At 49.3% G+C, this 22,601-nt stretch overlaps 1 protein-coding gene across 1 annotated transcript in view; it reads left to right on the top strand.

The window, feature by feature from the left end:
- Positions 1-7,976: 7,976 nt before the first annotated feature.
- Positions 7,977-22,601, top strand: part of ACAD9 (acyl-CoA dehydrogenase family member 9) — a 28,941-nt gene continuing 14,316 nt past the window's right edge. Inside the window, exons 1-6 of the mRNA XM_054387276.1 lie at positions 7,977-8,070; positions 11,491-11,592; positions 13,705-13,811; positions 16,840-16,940; positions 20,764-20,842; positions 21,765-21,939. Coding sequence (XP_054243251.1) covers positions 11,571-11,592; positions 13,705-13,811; positions 16,840-16,940; positions 20,764-20,842; positions 21,765-21,939 — 484 coding nt within the window. The 5' untranslated portion in view covers positions 7,977-8,070; positions 11,491-11,570. The remainder of the gene's footprint in view (positions 8,071-11,490; positions 11,593-13,704; positions 13,812-16,839; positions 16,941-20,763; positions 20,843-21,764; positions 21,940-22,601) is intronic.

Genomic DNA, 22,601 nt, shown 5'->3' with positions numbered 1-22,601 from the left:
TCTGTTTTCCTGGAAGTGCTGCAAGGGCTGGTGGATGTTTTTATTGAGTAATTCAGACCCGTAGTGGCACTTTTTCAGTAAATAAAGTATGTCTAAAGGAGCTAAATGCAAACAGATCTTTATATTATTGAATGCCAGGTTTTGAGCAGCTACTGGAAAGTATGGCAGAGTAAAAAAAAAAAAAGAAAAGAAAACTGCAGGGTAATTTCATGAGATTCATTTACTGATCCATATCTCTTTGGTATTAATTCCTTCTGAAGAATGCAATTGTGTGTGGGACAGACTGAAATGGGCAGCACTGTGGCAGTCCTGGTTGATCACAGAATGATTTTTAAACTAACAGAGGGAGATTCAGGCTGAAGAGAAGGAAGAAATATTTGATACTGAGGATGGTGAGACCCAGACCCAGGTTGCCAGGAGGGAGATGCCCTATCCCTGGAACCATTCCAGGTCAGGTTGTCTGGGGCTCTGAGCTACCTGCTCTAGTTGCAGATGTCCCTGCTGACTGCAGGGTGGTTGGACTGAATGGCCTTGAAAGGTCCCTCCTCACCTAAACCAGTCTGTGGCTCTGTGAAGAGCTCTCTGGCAGCTGAGGGGTTATCTGCTCCAGGATGATAGTGAAGAGAGGTCTGCTGATGTTGAAGGAGGCTGAAGCTATATGAACAAGTGGCAGAGAAAGCAGAGACAAGCTGTAAATAAACTCAGGGAAAGGAGAAGGTTGGGCGTGTTCTGAAGCAAAAGTCAAACCACATCTCTTGCTTTTTCTATCAGCATCACCTGCAGTTCTGGACAGTGCAGTTTGAAGATGTTTCCATGTCAGAATGGTGGAACTAAGCTGCAGAGAGCTGCAGCTGCCAGCAGTGTGCTTGCAGCTGTAGTTCCAGACAGCATTAGGAGGGACACAGTAAGTGGTGTGATACCATCTGTGTCAGTGCAGAAACAAAGAGGCTTCTCAATGTGCTATGGCAGCCTGCTTGCATTCTGATGCTGTGGATGTGCTACCACCATGTGATTTGTTCTGCACTGGAAGGCCCCAGGTGTTCCTTTGGGATGTGCTCACAGTGCTGTTCTCATGCTTACTGACTGAATGAGCAGGGTGGAGCATGCTGGCTGCTGCTCTAGTTCCTTTGAACTTCCTGATGAGGCATCTTGTTCCTGCTCTTTCCCAACTGCCCAGCCTTGTTTTCACTCTGGGGATCATTTTCTTAAGCAGTCTTCTAACTGTGCTCTTTGTTGATTCCTTAAGTTTCCAGATCATCTCCCTTTGTACTGACCACAACCAGCCTGACCTGTCTCAATAGAGGGTGGCCTCAGCTCTAGCACTTGTGTCCTCAGTGTAGGTAGCCTGGGGAGGATGCCACTGGGCCCACACTTCTCCTGACCCTTGGGAGGTGTCTAGCTACCACCACTTCCATTCAGGAGTGGGCTGTGGCACTGGTGTGGCACCCTGCCTTCAGCACCTTCATTTCGCCACAGTGCCAGACAGGTTCCCTCTCAGTGACATCAGGTTGGAAGGCTTTCTGCTCAATTAACCCAGTGTGTCATAAGGCTGAGCAGCAGAGCAGGCTATTCATACCATCAGCCAGCTATAGAAACAAGCTCCCTGCAGAGGCAGTAATGTCATCACTCCACCCCAAAGATGGCAAGGTGCTGGGGTCACCTCAGGGTTCCTCACCTTGTTTTCTGATAGGAGCAGACATCACCTCTTTCTTTTCCCTCTTTCAAAGCTAAGAGAAGTTGGACAGCTTTAACCAGAACTGAACATGCCGAGATGAGAAGCTCAGAATCAGTTTTGGAAGTTGGTTCTCTTGTATTCCTCTAACTGTTGAACTGTGAAAGTTTTGTAATCTTAGTGAGAAGCAGCATCCTGCATGTAACCTTTCCTGCCTGTTGCCTTTATCAAAGGGCTTTTCTCTCATAAATAAGGTTTCCATGTTTCCTACAAAGACAAGTAGTCAGTACAGATCATTGTAAAGCTCACCCTCCAAGAGGCTGTCACAAAAATGAGTGCTTAGCAGTTGCATCTTATCCCCAACTACTAGTTACAAATCATAGCATCAAGGAGCTTGTGAAAAGGAAAACCCTTTCTCATTGAGATTCCTGTGGTTCCTGTGAGTTCCACCCCTCTGGTCTTGACTGTGTGGCTGACTCACATAAACTCAATGAATGAAATCTTCCTCACCTCCTCCCAGATGTCCAGCCCTAGATACTTGTATAATACAGAATCACACAATGGCAGGTTGCAAGGGACCCCAAGGATCATCTGGTCCAACCTTTCTAGATAATAGTATGGTTGAAATAAGCTGGCCCAGCACCCTGTCAAGCTGAATCTCAAAACTGTCCAATGTAGGGGAATCCACTGCTTCTCTAGGGAGATGATTCCAATCTCTAACTTCCCCTTTGGCTTTAGCTAGCCTGGTCAGCATGCACAGGGCTCTGACAGCTATGCTGAAGATTTTAGGATCCCCACAATGTGAATACAAAGATACACAACAAAAACCAATGAGTGAGCACAGCTGCTGGAGCTGGAGATCAGATATATTTGTTACTTTACCCCTTTCCTTCACCCTCAGAGTTCCAGTCCTATTCCTAAGGTGCAGTACAGTGCATGAGAGGCAGCCAAAGTGGCGATTTCTTTGGTTGTCAGGATTAAAGGATTTGCATTTTACAAGTCAAAAATGAAGTAAGCAGATAAGTAAGCAAAGCAAAGCAGTTCATTAGGCCTGTGTTTAATTTTAGTACTTGTTCTTTTGTTAAATGCCCTTTCATTAAATCACCAGCATTCTGAGGGTCTCTTCATGACCCAGATGCAAGGTCCTGCATCTGGGTCAGGGCAATCCCAAGCACTGATATAGGCTGGGCAGGGACTGGCTGGAGAGCAGCCCTGAAGAAAAGGACTTGGGGGTGCTGGGGGATGAGAGGCTCAACAGGAGCCAGCAGTGAGCACTTGCAGCCCAGAGAGCCAAGCAGAGCCTGGGCTGCAGCAAGAGAAGTGTGGCCAGCAGGGCCAGGGAGGTGATTCTCCCCCTCTGCTCCACTCTGCTCAGACCACACCTGGAGCTCTGGGTCCAGTTCTGGAGCCTCTGTTACAAGAAGGATCTGGAGGTGCTGGAAGGTGTCCAGAGAAGGGCCACGAGGATGAGCAGAGGGCTGGAGCTGCTCTGCTATGGAGACAGACTGAGAGAGTTGGGGCTGTTCAGTCTGGAGAGGAGAAGGCTCCAAGGAGACCTTCTTGTGGCCTTCCAGTATCTCAAGGGGACCTACAGAAAAGCTAGGGAGGGACTTTTTAGGGTGTCAGGGAGTGATAGGACTAGTGGGAATGGAACAAAACTAGAAATGGGGAGATTCAGATTGGATGTTAGGAAGAAGTTTTTCCCCATGAGGGTGGTGAGACACTGGAACAAGTTGCCCAGGGAGGTGGTGGAAGCCTCATCCCTGGAGGTTTTTGCTGCCAGGCTGGAGGTGGCTGTGAGCAACCTGCTGTAGTGTGAGGTGTCCCTGCCCATGGCAGGGGGGTTGGGACTGGCTGAGCCTTGAGGTCCCTTCCAACCCTGACAATTCTATGATTCTATGATTCACCAACCCAAAATGTGGCCAGCTTAGGAACGAAGGGCAGCAAGACAAGGAGTCAAGACAGCCATTAAAGGACTTGAAAGAAATAGTTCAAACAATTTAATTGTACCCTTGTATTAACGAATTTTAGCATTCTTTTGAGTACTTATGCTCAGTGAGCTCTCCTACTTGACTGCAGAGGGGAACAGAGGTTATGGGGTGGTGACACAGCAAACTGGCCAAGTGACCTCTTGTAGAGCAGCAGAGCAGTGTGGGTTTCCTAACCAGATGTTGGTATTTAGGTACCCAGCTCAGTAATCCAGCTTCGTGCTGACACTTGGGTGTTTTAATAAAACAAGAAACTGCTTCAAAGGCATAGGCAGATGAAAGCGAAGGAGAAACAGGAATCTGAACATCCTCAGTGCAGTATTTACCTCAGGTCGTCGTGTCTTGTCTTTGGCACTTAATTGTCCATGAAACTGGCTACACAGGTAAAGGGCAGTTCAGGTGAGGGCTGGCATAATCCTCCTCCTAGTTCCAGAGACACACAGGCTGGGAGGAGTCAGGTTTTGCTGGAGGTTTCGTGGTGGTTACCTAGCACATCAACCAGATCTGAACAGGGGATGAAGCCATTCCTCCTCGGCTCTGGCAAGTTTTCCTCTTCCCTCTCCTGGCTTGCAGTGCTGCTTTGGAGTTGGCTCAGGGAAGCGATTCAGAGACCTCCTGTGTGCTCCAAAAGGTTTTATGTCGCCCTGTCCAGTTCTCTGGTTTTCTGTAGCTGCTGCAGGAGATCACTAGACCCAGCTGCTGCAGCGGCAGCCCCCTCACAGGTTGCAGTGCGGGGCTCTTGGGTGCCCCGACGCAGGCTGACAAACTTGCAGCACCTCCCCTGGGCAGGATCAAGGCTTGCTGAGGACGTGGAGCTGCAAGCAAAAAGCCGTGAGCGGCTTTATTTCAGAGGGGTCCTACTTCTGTGCTAACCCTTTGCCAGTGCCAAGGGCTGTAACCGGCAGGGCATTACGGGGTGTGCAGTCTGCGTGTATCACAGTATCCCAGTGCATCAGGGGTTGGAAGGGACCTCCAGAGATCATCAGGTCCAACCCCCCTGCCAGAGCAGCATCACCCAGGGCAGTCTGCACAGGAATGCATCCAGGTGGGTTTGGAAAGTCTCCAAAGAAGGAGACTCCACAACCCCCCTGGGCAGCCTGCTCCAGGGCTCTGTCACCCTCACTGTAGAGAAGTTTCTCCTCATGTTGAGGTGAAATCTTCTCTGTTCAAGTTTGTATCCATTGTTCCTTGGCTTATTACTGCGCACCACCCAAAAGAACTTGGCCCCCTCCACCTGACCTTGACCTGCCCTTGCGGAGGACCCTCGGGGCAGGCACTGGCATTAAGGAGGCGCAGCGAACGCCTTTGCGGTGTCTGCGGCTTCAGAGGCTGTATCGCCACGCCACGCCCCGCCCCGCCCCGCCCAGGCGCTGAGGAGTGGGCGAACATCAACTCCCCGCCCTCAGCCCCGCCTGCCGACTCCCCCCGCTGCGCACTTGAGGGCGGCTCCGCCCCGCGGGGGCTGACGGGAAGTGAAGCGGCGCGTGCCGCATGACGTCAGCAGCGCGCGTCGAGGCGGTGGCCATGGCCATGAGCGCGGTTGTGGTGCGCGCTCTGCGCGCCGCTCTGCCGGGCGCCCGCAGCCTTCCCGCCCTCCGCCACCTTCCCGCCCTCCGCCACCTGCGCACCGCTGCGCCCCGCCGCGCCTTCGCCAAGGAGCTCTTCTTGGGGTCGGTGCAGAAGGTGAGGGGCCCGCCGGCGTGGGGGGTGGGGGTCCCGGGTTGTACTTTTGTGGCTTGAGGGGAGCCGAGCGGGGGCCCCGAGAGAGGAGCGGTGGTGCCGGGGTCGGTGGTGCCAAGCCGCAGCTGCCAGCGGTGCGTCGGTGTTGGGATTGGCAGCTGCTTGGTAGCCGAGCGATGGTGGCTTTGGCGGCTGTGGTGCGGGGACCCTCGGGGAGTGCGGTATCTGCTGCGGAGCGCCGGGGGCAGCAGCTCTCCCGGGTCAGCCCCAGGGCACTGGGCCCTGCTTTGGCCCCGCACCGGCTGTGCCGAATCATGGAGTCGTTCAGGTTGGGAGAGGCCTTTAAGGCTGCCGAGGCCAACCATGCATCCACGTCAGCAGTAAACCCTGTCCCTGAGCACCACATCTACACGGCTTTGAAACCTCTCCAGGGATGGGGAGTGCCCTGGGCAGCCTTACTGGTACTGGTGCAGCTTGAGGACGTTTCCTCTCATCCTGTCACTTGTGCCTCAGGAGAAGAGGCCAACCTTCACCTCACTCCAACATCCCTCCAGGGAGCTGTAGAGAGCAATGAGGTCTCCTCTCAGCCTCCTCTTCTGCAGACTAAACACCCCCAATTCCCTCAGCTGCTCCTCCCCAGCCCTGCTCTCCAGACCCTTTCCCAGCTGCTTTGCCCTTCTCTGGACATGCTCCAGCCCCTCAATGTCCTTGGAATAAGAGACCCAAACCAGCCCAGTACTCAAGGTGTGGTCTCGCCAGGGCACATGCCTTCTCTGCTCCTGCTGGCCACACTATTGCTCGTCCAGGCCAGCTGCCTGGGCACACGCTGGTTTATCTTCAGCTGCCACTGACCAACACCCCGAAGTCCTTTTCTGCTGGGCAGTTTCCAGCCACTGTTCCCCAAGCCTGGAGCATTCATGGAGTTGTTGTCAGCCTAGTACAGGACCTGGCACTTGGCCTTGTTGAGTCTCATTCCCTTGGCCTCGACCCATCAACGCAGCCTGTCCAGGTCCCTCTGGAAAGCCTCCCTACCCTCCAGCAGAACGGAGAATGCAAGGCACTGCTGTGCAGTCTGCTGAAGGCAATTCTAGTAACAGCTGCAGTCCAGGCCTGTTGCTCTCAGGAGTTTTCAGCTGGCCTCTCAGCTGAAGCTGGGTTCAATAAACTCACCTACGTGCACTGTGCACACAAAATGCATGGTGTAATTTTTATTGCTCAAGAACAGCGTCTGAAGAGCTGCTTTAAACCACAGTCACCTGTTCTGGCAAGCCTAGCAGGCTGCCTTGCAGGAACACCAGTTTCTGTTTACCCTGAGCTCTGGCCCTTAACAGCATTCCACCAAACTCATGTCACTTCATTCTCTGCTTGCTTCAAGGAACAAGGTTTTATCTATTCTTCTGCAGTTTTTAATTGGGAAGAGTGAAGTTCTTGTTGTGTCTTGAGATGCCATTGCACAAGGTAGTTCCAAATTAGAGACACAGCACTGGATTAAAGGATTTGTTAATCCAGGGTTTGGATTATCAGAGGTTGTGCATTGGCAGAGGTTACAGGGTTAAATAAACTGAAAAACAACAACAACAACTTGAATCCACTGAAATGAGCTGAACAATAAAATCACCCCAACAGACCTCACCAAGTGAAGTTTTATGGCAGTTAGCAATAAGATTCCATCACATTAAACCTCTCTTCATGTGAGACTTTTTTATTTTTCCTTTCACATTTCAATACAACAGTGTTCTGAAACTAGCAGTCACTGGGTCCTGAGGTTTTGGAGCTGACAGGATTCCCCCCCCCCCCCCAAATCTCAATACAACAATGTTCTGAAAATAGTATTCAGTGGGTCCTGAGGTTTTGAAGGTGACAGGATTTTTTCCTCTCAAATTTCAATACAACCATGTTCTGAAGCTAGCATTCACTAGGTCCTGAGGTTTTGGAGCTGACAGGATTTTTTCCTCTCAAATCTTAATACAACAATGTTCTGAAACCAGCATTCAGTAGGTCCGGAGGTTTTGGAGCTGACAGGATTTTTTCCTCTCAAATTTCAATACAACAATGTTCTGAAACCAGCATTCACTAGGTCCTGAGGTTTTGGGGCTGACAAATTTTTTCAGGCTCTCATGCACAAGTTTGTTTGGGCAGAGGTAAGCTCTCATGCTTACAAGGAAGAAGAGATGATAAAAATGGAAGCCTGCTTCTCATGTAATCTTTAACTAGTTGCTTGGGTTTTTTATTTATTCAAGCCTTAGAGGTCATGCTGCTTCCAGTTTATGACCAAGATAACAGTGATGGTGAGGAGCAATGTGGACTCACTAAATCTCTATGGCAAGAAACAGGTAGAATGTGCTGTGTGTTTCCAAGGGCCAGCCTTTGTAGGCTGAGCTTTGAAAACACACCCAACAGTGAACTGAGTCTAATACAAATTAAAATTAACTCTTTTTGATCCTGGAATGGGATTGTGTTGCCAAAATTCAGGCTTGGTGTATCCTTATAGTCCTTAAAACCTTTTGATTTCTCCCTAATGTGTCTGGGTTTCAGTTAATACCTTCTGCTGTTTCAGTCTGTAGTAAAGCTGATTTCTGTGGTTTTCATCAGGGAAGGCTGGTTCTGTTACTAAACATTTTTGCCTCCTATTTCAGGAAGAAGTTTTTCCATACCCAGAAATTACCAATGAGGAGCTGCAGGAGATCAACGAGTTTGTAGGACCTGTGGAAAAATTCTTCAATGAAGAAGGTACAGTTCTTAGTTTCTTATTCATGCAGGTGATTCAGTGATTGCAAATGATTTAATTACAGCAGTTGAATTGGATTATTATACTTAAAATATAAATGAGAATGATCAGGGGGTTGGAGCACCTCTGCTGTGAGGCTAGTCTGAGGGAGCTGGGGTGCCCAGCCTGGAGAAGAGAAGGCTCAACAGAGACCCAATAGCAGCCTTCCAGTACCTGAGGGGGGCTGCAAGGATAGAGAGAGAGACTGTTTGCAAAGGCCTGCAGTGACAGGACCAGGGGCAATGGCTTCAAACTAGAGCAGAGCAGATTTGGACTGGATGTTAGGAACAAGTTCTTTACTACCAGGATAGTAGAACACTGGAACAGGTTGCTCAGGGAGGTGGTTGAGGCCCCATCCCTGGAGATACTCAAGGTGAGGTTCAACAGGGCTGTGGCCAACCTAATCTAGTTGAGGATGTCACTGCTCACTGCAGAAGGGGTTGGACTGGATGACTTTCAGAGGTCCCTTCCAACCCAGACTATAATAATGCTGCTAGTTCTATGGGTTGTTATGGATTGTCTTATATGGAGTGTTTGGATGCTGCTGAAAAGAAATACATCTTCAAAACAATTAAAAAAACCTCAAACAAACACACACACAAGCCAACGATCAAATAAAAACAGCAACAGCAAGGACAAACAGAAAAATCCCCAGGAAGTAAAAGAATTCTGGGGCAGAAGGAGGATTTAAAGTTGGATTTAGCTCAGTTGAATAATGTTATTTACAGCTTCATATGCTGTGAGCTTTTTCTGAAGCTTTTTGAATGTGCTAAAAGTGGTTTGAGTAAAATTCAGCAGAGATCTTTAGAAATGTCTCATTGAGAAGCTGTGAGGAATCAAAAGCCTTTTTTAATTTTTAAAAATTTTTCTTAGCTTCAGGGTAGTAATTTTGTTTGGGAAAGTCCTATTCAGCCCTGTGCATTCCAGCTGGGGTTACGGGGAGTTTATTCTATTCCTGGTGCAACAGATCAGCCAATTCTAGAACAGTTGTCAAAAGTGGGTTTTTACAGCCAGCCATTTCTGAGGCACTTAAACAATATCCTCTAGGATTTCCTGCTGACTCTGATATTAGGTCTAGACTGCCAAACTCTGCAGGAGCCTGAAGTACCTTGTGATTGTCACACATCACAATTTCTGAGACCCAGGTAATTTTTAACTGTAAAATTGCAACATTCCTCACTGAGAGTAAATGAAGAATTTGTGCAGACTGCTGCATTTGTTAATCCTTTGCTCTCTTGAGGAGCATCATTTATTGAGTGAAAAGCCTGACCTTTATGGGAGGGATAAAAATATCCAGTTCTAGTATTAAGCTGGAAATTGCTCATCTTTGTTTGAATTCACAGCTATTTCTGTTTGCTTATTCAGGACAGGAGAGAACCCTTGAGCAGTTAGAAACTTGATATGATTGGCACTGGGTAAGGAAATTCACCTCAGCAGGGTTGTTATGAAGCCTCACAGTGTCCAGACAGCGCAGCTAGGTCTGTATGGGCAGGGTGGAGGAGAAGGTAACAAAACCACCTTCCCACCCCAGGACAGCTGATGGCACACCACAAGTGTGTGTCTGATACTGTGTAGCTAAGGCATTAGCAGGGGGAACATCAAGTCTGTCTTAAAATGAGTTTTATTTATGAACAGCTGCTGTTACAAAAGCATCAGAATAGTGATTTGCTTCCCTCTGCTGTGTTTTGTACAGCAGTTACAGCTTCCTCTACGTTTCTTTAGGAAAGTCAGCCCTAGTGAAGTTGCATCTGGAGTACTGGGTCCAGTTCTGGCCTCCCCAGTACAAAAGACACAGGGAACTGCTGGAGGGAGTCCAGCAGAGACTACAAAGCTGCTGAGGGGCCTGGAGCAGCTCTGTGAGGAGGGAAGGCTGAGAGCCCTGGGGGTGTTGAGCCTGGAGAAGAGCAGCCCCAGAGGGGATCTGAGCGATGCTCAGCAAGAGCTAAAGGGTGGGGGACAAGAGGCTGGGGGCAGACTCTTCTCCATAGTGCCCAGTGACAGGACATGGGGCAGTGGGCACAAACTGGTACCCAGGAGGCTCCATCTGAACAGGAGGAGAAAGTTGTTTGGTGTGAGGGTGCTGGAGCCCTGGAGCAGGCTGCCCAGAGAGGTTGTGGAGTCTCCTTCTCTGGAGAGATTCCAACCCCTCCTGGCCGTTGTGATCCTGGGCAAGCTGCTGTGGGTGCCCTGCTTTGGCAGGAGGTTGGACTGGATGATCCCCAGAGGTCCCTTCCAACCCACACCATGCTGGGATCCTGTGAAAGCACCACTGCTTTTGCAGAGTTATTTTGTGTGCTGTTTGGAAAGATAGCATGTGGTGCTTTTGCTGCAGTATGCAGACTTCCTGAGCTGCTTAACACAGCTCTTGTTTGTTTTCACCACTGAAGTACAGAACAGCTCTTGTAATCCCCCAGGAAGTTGAATAACTCATAAAAGGAAGATTTTTGCAATTAACTAATTCATTTGGGTTATTTAGCCACAACCTAGGCCTGGTTCAGATAGAAAATCTTTGGAAGTAACTTCCCTTACTCCAGCTGCCAAGGTGCACAAGCACAACCTGTCCTCCTACAAATGTCTGAGGGAATTAAATAACTCCCAGATTTTTCACACCTCCCAGTCCTTTGCCTTTTTATGCAGTGACTTGACAACCATCATCAGTATGCTTGGGGCCTTCCAGCTGCTTCTGTATTTGACTGATGGTGTAATGAAGCTGGCTACCCAAGTGCAGCATTGTTCTCCAGAATCAGAATTGGGACTTCCTGATGTAGTGTTTAAGGCAATGGCATCAAAAGGCTAAATATGATCATTTTTGCCTTTTGCAGGGGGGTGGCTGGTTTGGGGTGGTGGGCTGGGGTGACAGGCTGTAGCAAACAGCCCTCCAACCCACCCACTGTGCTATCAATCTTACAGAAGCCAGTTTTGGGTCGAGACTTTTCCAGCCCTGAGGGAAGGGAGGCAAAGAGGACTGTCAATAAGATTTTATTTTTGTTTGGTTTGTTCCTGCTGACTAGATGGCATTTAAAGGCCCATTCTACCCAAACCACTTCATGATTCTATGTCTCTGTGATCAGGCTAGAGCCAGAAAGGGGCATTGTTGTGAAGTTAGGGCTGAGAAGCATGTCTGTGTCTGGTGCAAGAAGCACTCTGGCTTTCCTAAAGGTGCTTCAGAAGACTACAGCAGGGAGGGAAGTGATTCTCTAGAAGCCTCTTTTCCTGTCAGGAAGGTCAGTTCTTTGGGTCTGGTCTCTCAGTCTGGTTGCTAGGTTAGAGATCATATTTCTGCCAGCTCTTCCACCCAGTGATTTGAGAACACTGTGGGCTCAGAGATGTTTTTCTGCACTAAACTCCACAGATTTCATTTCTAAAACCTTCTGTATTTGTAGTGGACTCGAAGAAGATCGATCGAGATGCAAAAATCCCACCTGAGACTTTAGAAGGCCTGAAGGAGCTGGGTCTCTTTGGCATGCAGATTCCAGAGGAATATGGTGAGTGAATGATCACAAAGGAGCACCCTAGTGACTGAAATAATACATTCTGGGCTCTTCTAAAATGTCTCTTTAATATTCCCTGTGTAGACATTGGACTTGATGCCTAAATTAGGAGCTGAGGCTTCCTCCCTGTCATGGACACCAGGAGTGTCTGTTGGCTATGTAGGGAGCTCTGCATACTCCTACCTTGGACTCCTGAGTTGAGGAACTAATTACAGGTGGTGTAAATTCCTCCTGGCATAGCACTTTCCTTTTTGTTCTTTTTTTGGATGCAGGAGAGCAGGACATTCAGTGGGACTTCCACTTCATGCTAGGGAGTCCTAAAGGTGTACTGCGTCCAGACTGCAGTGTCTGATGGAGCTGAGTTGTCAAAGCTGTCACCTGTCAGTGGCAGATAGGAATGTGTTTGACCACACAGAAGTGTAAAAGTACAACACCTGTTTATTAAATGTATAAAATCTCCCCATGCAGTACTGAACAAAAAGTAATCCTCTGAGGTCAGAGATATTAGGTCCTCAGTGGCTTAAAGCTTAAATTTGCAAAGGGATTGAAGTTAATATGTTGCATGAACCTCAGAAATGAGATCATTGCAGTGCCTGCTTCCTGTTGTTTAAAATGGGGATTTAAAGATTTCAACTCAGAGAAAGATAAAATTTTGTGTTTGACCATCTGCAGAAAATAGATTCAGTGAGGGAGAACATAGAATGGGTTGGGTTGGGAGGGACCTTAAAGATCATCCAGTTCCAAGCCCCTGCTGTGGACAGGGATACTGCTTGCTAGACCAGGTTGTTCAAGGCCTCATCCAACCTGGCTTTCAATATTTCCAGGCTTGAAGCCTCCACAGCTTCTCTGGGCAACCTGTTCCACTGCCCCCCACCCTCCTGGGAAAGATTTTCTTCCTCGTATCTCATCCTGTGTAGCCGTTTCCCCTCACACTGTCACTTCAGGGCTTTGTCAAAAGCCCCTCCCCAGCTCTCCTGTAGCCCCTTCAGGTACTGAAATGCTGGTCTAGGATCTGTCTGGACCCTTCTCTCCTCCAGGCTGAACAGCTCCACCTCTCTCAGCCTCTGTCTGTAAGAGAGGGGTTCCAGCCCTTTGATCATTGCTGTGGCCTCCTTTGGACCCACTCTAACAGTTCCATGTCCCCAGCACTGCAGGGACATGTAGGGGGTGGGGCTCAGCAGAGTGCAGCAGAGGGGCAGAATCCCCTCCCTCCATGCTGCTGCTGCCCACATTGCTGGGAATCAGCCCAAGGCTGGCTCACACAGTACCAGCCCTTGCTGAGCTTCTCCTCACCCAGCACCTCCAAGTCCTTCTCCTCAGCACTGCTCTCTGTCCATTCTCTGCCCAGCCTGGATGTGTGCTTGCTATTGCCCCAACCCAGCTGCAGGACTTGGCTTTGTAGAACTTCATGAGGCTGGCATGGGCCCACCTCTCCAGGCTGGCCAGGTCCCTCTGGGTGCCATCCCTTCCCTCCAGTGTGTCAGCTGGGCCACACAGCTTGGTGTTGGCAAACCTGCTGAGAGTGCCTCCATCCCACTGCCCATGTCACTGACAGAGATGTTAAACAGCACTGGTCCCTGTCTTGACCCCTGAGGAACACCACTCCCCTCTGGTCTCCACACAGATATTGAGCCATTGACCATCACTCTTGGAGTGCAATCCTCAAGCCAATTCTTCTCCTCCAAATGGTCCACCCTTCAAATCCATCTCTGCCCAGCTGGGAGAGCAGACTGTCTTGTTTTGTGATGTGGCATGGAAATGTCATCAGGCTGGGGCAGTTCTTCTGACTCTTTCACCATTGCACCCTGGATTCAGCTGAGCTGTGCTGTGGTGGCTGTGTGTGCAGGCTTGCCTGGACACAGGCATCTGCTCTCTGCCTAGAAGGAGATGCAGCACAGCTCCTGCTTATTCAACCACTGTTCTCCCAGGGAATTCTTCTGGCACACTGCACCAGTGAGCTGCTGCTTTGTGGACAGGTTATATCCACCCCGTGCTGAGACCTTCTCCAGTCAGCTGTCTTCTGTTCTTCATGGGTTTTGTACTTGAAAGGGATTCTGGGGAGGGAACAGCAACTTACACTGGATTCAAGTGTGCTGTTTGTCCCAGGTGGCCTTGGTCTGTCCAACACCATGTATGCACGGCTGGGAGAAATCACTTCTTTAGATGGAGCCATTGCAGTCACTCTGGCAGCTCACCAGGCCATTGGCCTTAAGGTAAGCCTCTTCTTTTATGGCAAGAAGCTCTGCACAAAGGGGAGGGGAGGTTTGGTGCAGTGTGGACTGTGGGTGTAACAACTAACAGCTGCAGATGACACTGAGCTGGGAGGGAGTGCTGGTCTGCTGGAGGGTGGGGAGAGACCTGGGCACGCTGGATTGATGGGATGAGGCCAGTGGGATGAGGTTCAGCCAGGCCAGGTGCTGGGTCCTGCAGCTGGGTCACAACAACCTCATGAATGCTCCAGGATTACACAAGAAACTGCCCAGCAAAGCAAGCCCTGGGGGTGCTGATTGAGAGCTGAGCATGAGCCACTGTGTGCTCAGCTGGCCAAGAAGGCCTCCAGCATCCTGGTCTGGATCAGCAAGGGTGTGGTCAACAGGAGCAGGGCAGGGATTGTGCCCCTGCAGTCAAGCAGTGGTGAGGCCACACCTTGAGTACTGGGTTCAGTTTTGGGGCCCTCAGTCCAAGCAGGATACTGAGGGGATGGAGCAGGTCCAGAGAAAGGCAACAACAGTGGGGAAGGGTCTGGAGAACAGGGCTGGGAAAGGAGCAGCTGAGGGACCTGGGGTTGTTTAGTCTGGAGAAGAAGAAGCTGAGGGAAGACCTCATTGCTCTCTACAGCTCCCTGAAAGGAGGCTGGAGCCAGGTGGGACTTGGTCTCTTCTTCCAAGGAACAAGTAATAGAATGATAGGAAATGGCCTCAACTTGCACCAGAGGAGGTTTAGGTTGGACATTAGAGGAAACTTCTTCACTGAAAGGTTTTCAAAGCCTGGCACAGGCTGCCCAGGGAGGTGTTTGAATCCCCATCCCTGGAGGTATTTCAAAGAGGCAGAGCTGTGGTGCTGAGGGCCATGGTTTAGCCCCAGCCTTGGCAGAGTTAGAGAATGGTTGGGCATGATCATAAAGGGCTTCTCCAACCAAAACAACTCTGTGATTCTATGTACCAGTGAAGCAGAAGTCAGGTGAAACTGTGACCTCAGGTTGGTCGTTGGCATTCCCAGCAACCTCTGCTCCGGGCAAGACTCCCTTGCTTGCATCAGCATTCAGTGGAAGTATTCAAAAAATGACTAGTAGCAACCTGTGGCAGTTTAGGCTGGGTGCCCCCTGCCACTGCTGCATGAGATACACCTCTGGTGTCCTGGGTGCCCACCCACAGGGGTGGACACAGGAAACGGCGTATTTCTACCCATAAATCCTGCGCCCTATAAGGCCATCTGCAGAGTCATCCTCTTCCTCTTTCTTCCCTCTCTGCTCCCATGGGAGATGTCCTCTCTTATTGGGTAATGCCGGGGGAGTATCCTCAAGGCCTCTTAGGCCTGTCTAGGCCTAATGCCAGGAGGAGAATGGAGGCGGGGGGGGGCAGTCTCAGACCTGGCCAGACTGAGACTTGCCTAGCAGCGGGAGGGGGAAGAAAGAGCCCTGGGGGTTTGGGTTTACCCTCAGGTGGGAGGAAGGGAAGGATTGGGAAGCCTTTGGGAATTCTGTGAGGGGTTCTGTACGCTTTGGGATACTCTTTGCCACTATGCTTTGTAGTCTTCTGTAGCTTCACCAATTGCTTTTCCATTTAAACTTTCCATCACTCTCCAATCCGTTTGTGTGAGTCTCATTCTTTTGTCCCTTTCAGGGCAAGAGACGGTCTGTCTGGCCCCAAACCAGCACAGAACCAGATGACAATGCTTAGGAAAAAAAAACACCTTGGGGGATCTCAGTTGGGTTTTTTTAATTTGAGCAGGTTTGATGTAAGTGTCCAGAATAAATACTGAAATATCAGGGGACTGAAATTATGCAGGGAATGGGGAGGAAACCATGCAGGGAGTGCCGAAGGGTGCAGCTTTTTCTAGCTGAATGGAGCTGGATATTGGGGGAGCTAGGAAAGAAAAACTTCTCCAGGGGCAGTGGCTTTGAGCTGGAAGAGGGAAGATTAGACTGGAGATGAGGAAGAAATTCTTTCCAATGGGAGTGGGGAGACACTGGAACAGGTTGCCCAGGGAGGCTGTGAATGCTCCTTCCCTGGAGGTGTTCAAGGCCAGGCTGGATGAGGCCTTGAGCAACCTGGGCTGATGGAAAGTGTGTAGTGTAAGGGGTTGGAACTAGATGATCTTCAAGGCCCCTTCCAAGCCAAACTACTTTATGATTCTATTTAATAGATTTATATGTTTGCTTTTAAGTGGGAGGTAGGTGGGAGCAGTCTGAAACTTGCAGCAGCAGTTAATTCATTCCAACAAGAAAAAAGTCTTCCTGGAATTGAGCAGACCATGCTCAAAATTGGGTATTTATACCCCCAAAAGATATGTATTTATTCCTTACCTTACCTTACCTTACCTTACCTTACCTTACCTAAAATTTCACTGTCTGTAGAACAGGGCTGGAGAGCTGAGCTGGTTTGTGAAGCAGTCTTGTGGGAAGTGTAGTTTCAGACTGTGACCCTCCTGCTGTGGCCAGCCTGGGTCAGCTGGGGTTAATCCTAATGTTGTTGAGTAACTGTGTCTTAGCTATTTAACCACTGGTTATTTAGCCTCATTATGGGTTTCTTGTGTTGTATTTGTCCTTTGTGAGAAACCAGCTGTGCAACACCCAAATAAAGCAGAGATAAAGGAGTGCTCTCTGGCAGGAAGCTGCTGAAAGCCTGAGGAAATGATGTGTTCTGTGCTCTGATCAGGAGCTTGGCAAATTGCTGCTTGGGAAATTGTATCAGAACCAAATTGTAGTGATGGTAATGAAGGTATGAGAAGTGATCAAGGCAGGACTGTGTCAGAGCAGCAGTTAAGCCTTCCCTGACAGCATCAGTACCCTAGAAGGGAGTTCTAACACTCATTTCCTAAGGGCATTTGCACAGCTGTGTGATGTTAGCTTGGACATATTCTAGTGTCTGATAAATAATTGTGGCCATTGTTTCTTAAACTGTCTCTTGTTATGCCCCAACATGTGCAAACTAAGCTTCCTCAACTTGGGGAAGCTTGTCAGCTTCATTTCTTCTTGACACAGATTGATGCTGAAAAGTTTTCTCTCCACTCTGTATTTAGGGCATCCTCATTGCTGGCACAGATGAACAGAAAGCAAAGTACCTGCCTAGGCTGGCATCTGGGGAGCACATTGCAGCATTTTGTCTCACTGAGCCTGGAAGGTACTGGGTTTGTAATCATAAAAGCTTCAGAAAACACCAAAATGATGACTTGATTTTATTCTTTCATCTCCATTATAGTGATTGCTGAGGATACTAAATTAATCTGCTGCCTGTGGCTTCATATTGTTAGTGTTCTTTTTAAAAGCCCCACCTCAAATCATGTAATTCAGCCTTTGTAATTCATCCTTTCCCAGTGTGCTGCTTATGGCATCTCCATGAAATCATTAACCATTGTTGTTCCCAGACCAGGAACTGATCCACTTAATTCCTGGCATTGCTGAATGTGAATCGAAGGGATCCTTTGTGCTGTGTTAAAAATAACAATGCTGAGACTCTTCTGGGAGGCTCTCAGTTCTTCTTCAAAATCACAAAAGCCTGTATTGAAGGAGCTACCAAAAATAAAGAGGAAGAAATTGTGGCCTTTCCTTAGAGGTTAGCAAAGGCAGCAGCTCCATTTCAGCTCCATTTGTTGCACTGATTCACTGACTGTTGCTAATGTTGCAGCTTCTGTTGGTGCAGAAGAGTTTTCTTAAAACCATGTAGGCAGAAGTAAAGGAAACTGAAAGACTGAGTCCAGTGGAGGGTTTGAAGTTGAATCTTGCTTGTCCATATACAGCTATGGTTTGAAACTCTCCTTTCTGAATTCTTGTCTGCTAGAGCATAGCCAGCAGGGCCAGGGAGGGGATTCTCCCTCTCTGCTCCACTCTGCTGAGACCCCACCTGGAGTACTGCATCCAGTTTTGGAGCCCCTAGTACAAGAAGGATCTGGAGGTGCTGGAAGGTGTCCAGAGAAGGGCCATGAGGATGAGCAGAGGGCTGGAGCTCCTCTCCTATGGAGACAGGCTGAGAGAGTTGGGGTTGTGCAGTCTGGAGAAGAGAAGGCTCTGAGGAGACCTTCTTGTGGCCTTCCAGTATCTGAAGAGGGCTCCAAGAAAGCTGGGGAGGGACTTTTTAGGGTGTCAGGGAGTGATAGGACTGGGGGGAATGGATCCAAGCTAGAGGAGGGGAGATTCAGATTGGATGTTAGGAAGAAGTTCTTCCCCATGAGGGTGGTGAGAGACTGGAACAAATTACCCAGGGAGGTGGTGGAAGGAGGTTTTTGCAGCCAGGCTGGATGTGGCTCTGAGCAACCTGAGGCTCTGAGCACCTAGTGTGAGGTGTCCCTGCCCATGGCAGGGGGTTGGACTTTTTAGGGTGTCAGGCAGTGATAGGACTTGGGGGGAAATGGCTCCAAGCTAGAGGAGGGGAGATTTAGATTGGATGTTAGGTAGAAATTCTGGAACAGATTGCCAGGGAGGTGGTGGAAGCCTCATCCCTGGAGGTTTTTGCAGCCAGGCTGGATGTGGCTGTGAGCAACCTGCTGTAGTGTGAGGTGTCCCTGCCAACCCTGACAGTTCTATGATTCTAGAGTGACTTGCAGTGAGCATTGGGTTTACTTGCTCATTTGCTGGGAGGTAGATACCTCCCAACCATCAGAGATGTTCATATACTGAGCTTGGTTCTAACCCTCTAAAAGCCATCCCACTTGGCAGGTAACATTTAAACCAGCACAGGTATTTTAACAAAATATCTGTGGATGAGACTTGGGGGCAACACACAGCTTCTCCAGGATGTTCAGTCTGGAGAAGAGAAGGGTTTGGGGAGACCTTAGAGCAGCCTTCCAGTGCCTGAAGGGACCTAGAGGCGAGCTGGGGAGGGACTTTTGACAAGGGCTTGTAGTGACAGGATGAGGGACAGTGGGTTGAAGCTGGAAGAGGGCAGATTCAGACTGGAACTTAGGAAAAATTTCTTCACAGTGAGGGTGGGGAGACACTGGCACAGGTTGCCCAGGGAGGTTGGGGATGCTGCCTCCCTGGAGGTGTTCAAGGCCAGGCTGGATGAGGCCTTGAGCAAGCTGGGCTGGTGGGAGGTGTCCCTGCCCATGGCAGGGCTTTGGAACTAGATGGTCTTTGAGGTCCTTTCCAGCCCCACCCCCTGTGATTCTATGAAAATACCAAAGGCTATCCACCCTCTGCCATTCTTTTAACATCTTTATGGAGCCCAGCCTTCCTTACAAAGGTTGCCAGTCTTTGTAACTTCAGCCTTTTTATAGACCTGAGTTCTGATACACAGAAGTGGTCATTTTTAGAACTGAATGAGAAATCTAACCCTATTAAAATACAAACTGAGATCTGGCTGCTCCAAGAATTTTGACTGTCTTGAGCTGAAAGCCTCAAGTGAGCCCCTGTGGCATTTGTGGAAGAGGAAACTGCTTTCAAGGGGGAGATCCTGTGCAGCTTGTTACATTCAGTAGTGAGATGGTGATTCAAGAGAGGGTGTGAACTTGTCATCACAGAATGGAACCTTCTGATTGCTTTCTTGTAACTCACCAGATTTTGCTGCTGTGGAAGTTATTAGCTGTGCTCCTTGGGAGACACGATCACATTTATTTTTCATTTCTCTTTGAGCCTTTTTGCACTTAGGGTTTCAAACCAGGGTGTGAATGTTTGAGGAGCAGCTTAGACACAGAATCATAGAAGGCTTTAGGTTGGAAGGGACATTTCAAAGTCTTCCAGTCCAAGTCCCCTGCAGTCAGCAGGGACCTCTGCAACTAGAGCAGGTTGCTCAGAGCCCCAAACAACCTGAACTGGAGTGGTTCCAGGGGTGGGGCATCTCCCACTTCTCTGGGTGATCTGGGACAGGAGCTCAGCACCCTCAGTGTCAAACATTTCTCCCTTCTCTCCAGTCTCAATCTCTTTTAGTTCAAATCTAGTCCAATCCCCCAGCAGACAGAGCCCCAAACAACCTGACCCGGAATGGTTCCTGGAATAGGGCATCTCCCACCTCTCTGGGCAGCCTGGACCAGGGTCTCACCACCCTCAGCTGACAGAGTTGCTTCCTTCTCTCTAGCCTAAATCTCTCCCTTTTTAAAACTTCGTTGTGTTTTAGGATGACAGTTCCATTTGTGTTGATAGAGCTCAAAGTGTAGCTCCAAAAAAGCTGCTTGTATGGCATTCTGAACATTCTGATCAAGTCACAGGGCTGCCACCCCACCCCACCACACCCCACATCATAACAAAACATAACATACATGTTAATGAGCAGAAATGTCCCCTCAGGTCACTTAAGTAGAAGTTGATTCTTCAGCTCTCTAGAATCCAGTAAGTTTCCTTGTTAGTTAAAACCTGAAATTTATACTTACTATTTAATCCAGCTGTAAACATTCACACAGAATCTTAGGGACTGGAGGGGACCTTCAAAGCTCATCCAGTCCAACCCCCTGCCAGAGCAGGGTCACCCAGAGCAGATCACACAGGAACACAGCCAGGTGGGTCTTGAATATCTGCAGAGAGGGAGACTCCACAACCCCCCTGGACAGCCTGTTCCAGTCCTCTGCCACCCTCACAGCAAAAACTTCTTCCTCCTGTTTCCATGGAACTTCCTCTGCCTCAGCTTCCACCACTGCCCCTTGTGCTGGCATTGGGCATCACCCAGCAGAGCCTGCCTCCAGCCTCTGGGCACTCATCCTGCACATCTTTATCCCCAGCAATGAGGTCACCTCTCAGGCTCCTCCTCTCCAAGCTCCAGAGCCCTCAGCTCCCTCAGGCTCTCCTCCTAAGGAAGATGTTCCTCTCCATTGTTTTTATGGCTCTGTGCTGGACTCTTTCAGGCAGTTCCATGAGGCCCTTGAACTGAGGGGCACAGAACTGGAAACAATATTGCAAATGCAGCCTCACCAGGGCAGAGTGGAGGGGGAGGAAAGGATGAGCAGAGGGAAAAGATGTAGTCTGGGTTTTTTAAAGCATGTTCCTTAAATGATTAATAACTTTGTTTGTCTTTTCAGTGGAAGTGATGCTGCCTCCATCCAGACCAGAGCAACCCTGAGTGAAGATGGGAAATACTTCTTGCTGAATGGCTCCAAGGTACCCAACTCACAGGCTGGCAGTGTTAGAAGTTGATGGAAATAAACCAGCTTTATCTCCTGCAGCACTGCAGTCAGTCGGTTTGGCTAAGCAAGAGGTTAGCTTGGCAGCTGCCTCTGAACTTCGAGGTTCCCAAGCTAGTGAAGAGTGACCATGTCACAAAGACAGCCACACTGGGTTAGGGCCAAAGAGAACAGAAAAGCAGGGGATGACCTTCACTGAACTCTTGGTTAGAAAGGCATCAGAAGCCACTTCAAGTCTTTCTCTGTCTCACCAGCTTGTGATGTTCACCTTCAGGGAGGGTTAGTTAGTGACAGCACAGGCAGACAGCAACCTAACCCCAGGTTTTCCTCTTGCTTCATTCTTCATGGCAGATCTTACAGGCATTGCTGGGAGCAACCATGGCATTTGATGGGAAATAGGGAACAGGGCTCCTTGGAGCATTTCTGCTCAAAGAAACTGCTCAAAGACAACCTTGAAATGTAGAGATTCAGTGTTTGATACATCAACACGTTGCAGACTTGATCTGCTGGTGTGGTGTTTGTGATCTGAGGAGAGCCATCCTGCGGGAAAGCTTCCTGCTTGCCAGGCCACGTCAGATCCAGAGAATTTCTTAGCAGGGCTGAGATTCCAAGTGGTTCTGCAGTCTGTATTACCCTTGTGGCCTTCAGAAGTGGCTTTTGTGCAAATGCCCCTTGGATTTTCATTTAATTCAAGTCTGTTGTGACCTGTAGTTTGTGGTTCCTCCAAAGTTACCTTTGGCAGTGCGTGCCCAGGAGCCCAGACTGGTAGCAGAGCACTCCGTAGAATTTAAGGGAGGAAGCAGCAGTTTTTCACCACTCTTCTTGTGCCAAAACACTTAGCTGTGCTCACAGGAGCAGAACAAATGTGTTTCTTACACATTTTTCCTCTCTCAAACCAGGTCTGGATATCAAATGGGGGCCTGGCCAGTATCTTCACAGTGTTTGCCAGGACAGAGGTTGTGGACAAGGATGGGCAAGTGAAAGACAAGATCACTGCGTTCATCGTGGAGCGGGACTTTGGTGGAGTCACCCATGGGAAGCCTGAGGATAAGTTGGGCATTCGAGGATCCAACAGTAAGAACCACTCACAGTCACTGACAGAAGTTGGTTCCATGTTTTAGTGGTTTCATTGCCTTGGATCAGCTGAATTCAGGGACAAAGCAATGTCTGTCTCATTTAGCAGGATAAACTTCATGTTTCCTTACCTTGATTTTCAAAGATTTCATAGACTCATGCAATGGTTTGGGTTGGAAGGGACCTTAAGGATCTGCCATGGGCAGGGACACCTCCCACCAGCCCAGCTTGCTCAAGGCCTCATCCAGCCTGGCCTTGAACACCACCAGGGGAGAAGCATCCACAACCTCCCTGGGCAACCTGTTCCAGTGTCTCCCCACCCTCACTGCAAAGAATTTCTTCCTAATCTCCAGCCTCAATCTCCCCTCTTCCAGCTTCCAGCTCAAAGCCATTGCCTCTTGTCCTGTCACTCCAAGCCCAGGTAAAAAGTCCCTCCCCAGTTCTCCTGTAGGCCCCTTCAGGTACTGGAAGGCTGCTATTAGGTCTCCCCAGAGCCTTCTCTTCTCCAGGCTGAACAGCCCCAACTTTCTCATCCTGTCCATAGAGGAGAGGTTCTCCAGTCCTCTGATCATCTTTGTGGTCTCCCCTGGACTCTCTCCAACCATTTGATGTCCTTTTTTGGCTGGGAAGCACCAGAGCTGGAGGCAGTGCTGCAGGTGGGG

This window comes from Indicator indicator, chromosome 15 (genome assembly GCF_027791375.1).
Source record: "Indicator indicator isolate 239-I01 chromosome 15, UM_Iind_1.1, whole genome shotgun sequence".
Classification (NCBI taxonomy): Eukaryota; Metazoa; Chordata; class Aves; order Piciformes; family Indicatoridae; genus Indicator; species Indicator indicator.
This window is presented reverse-complemented; position numbering and strand designations above follow the sequence as displayed.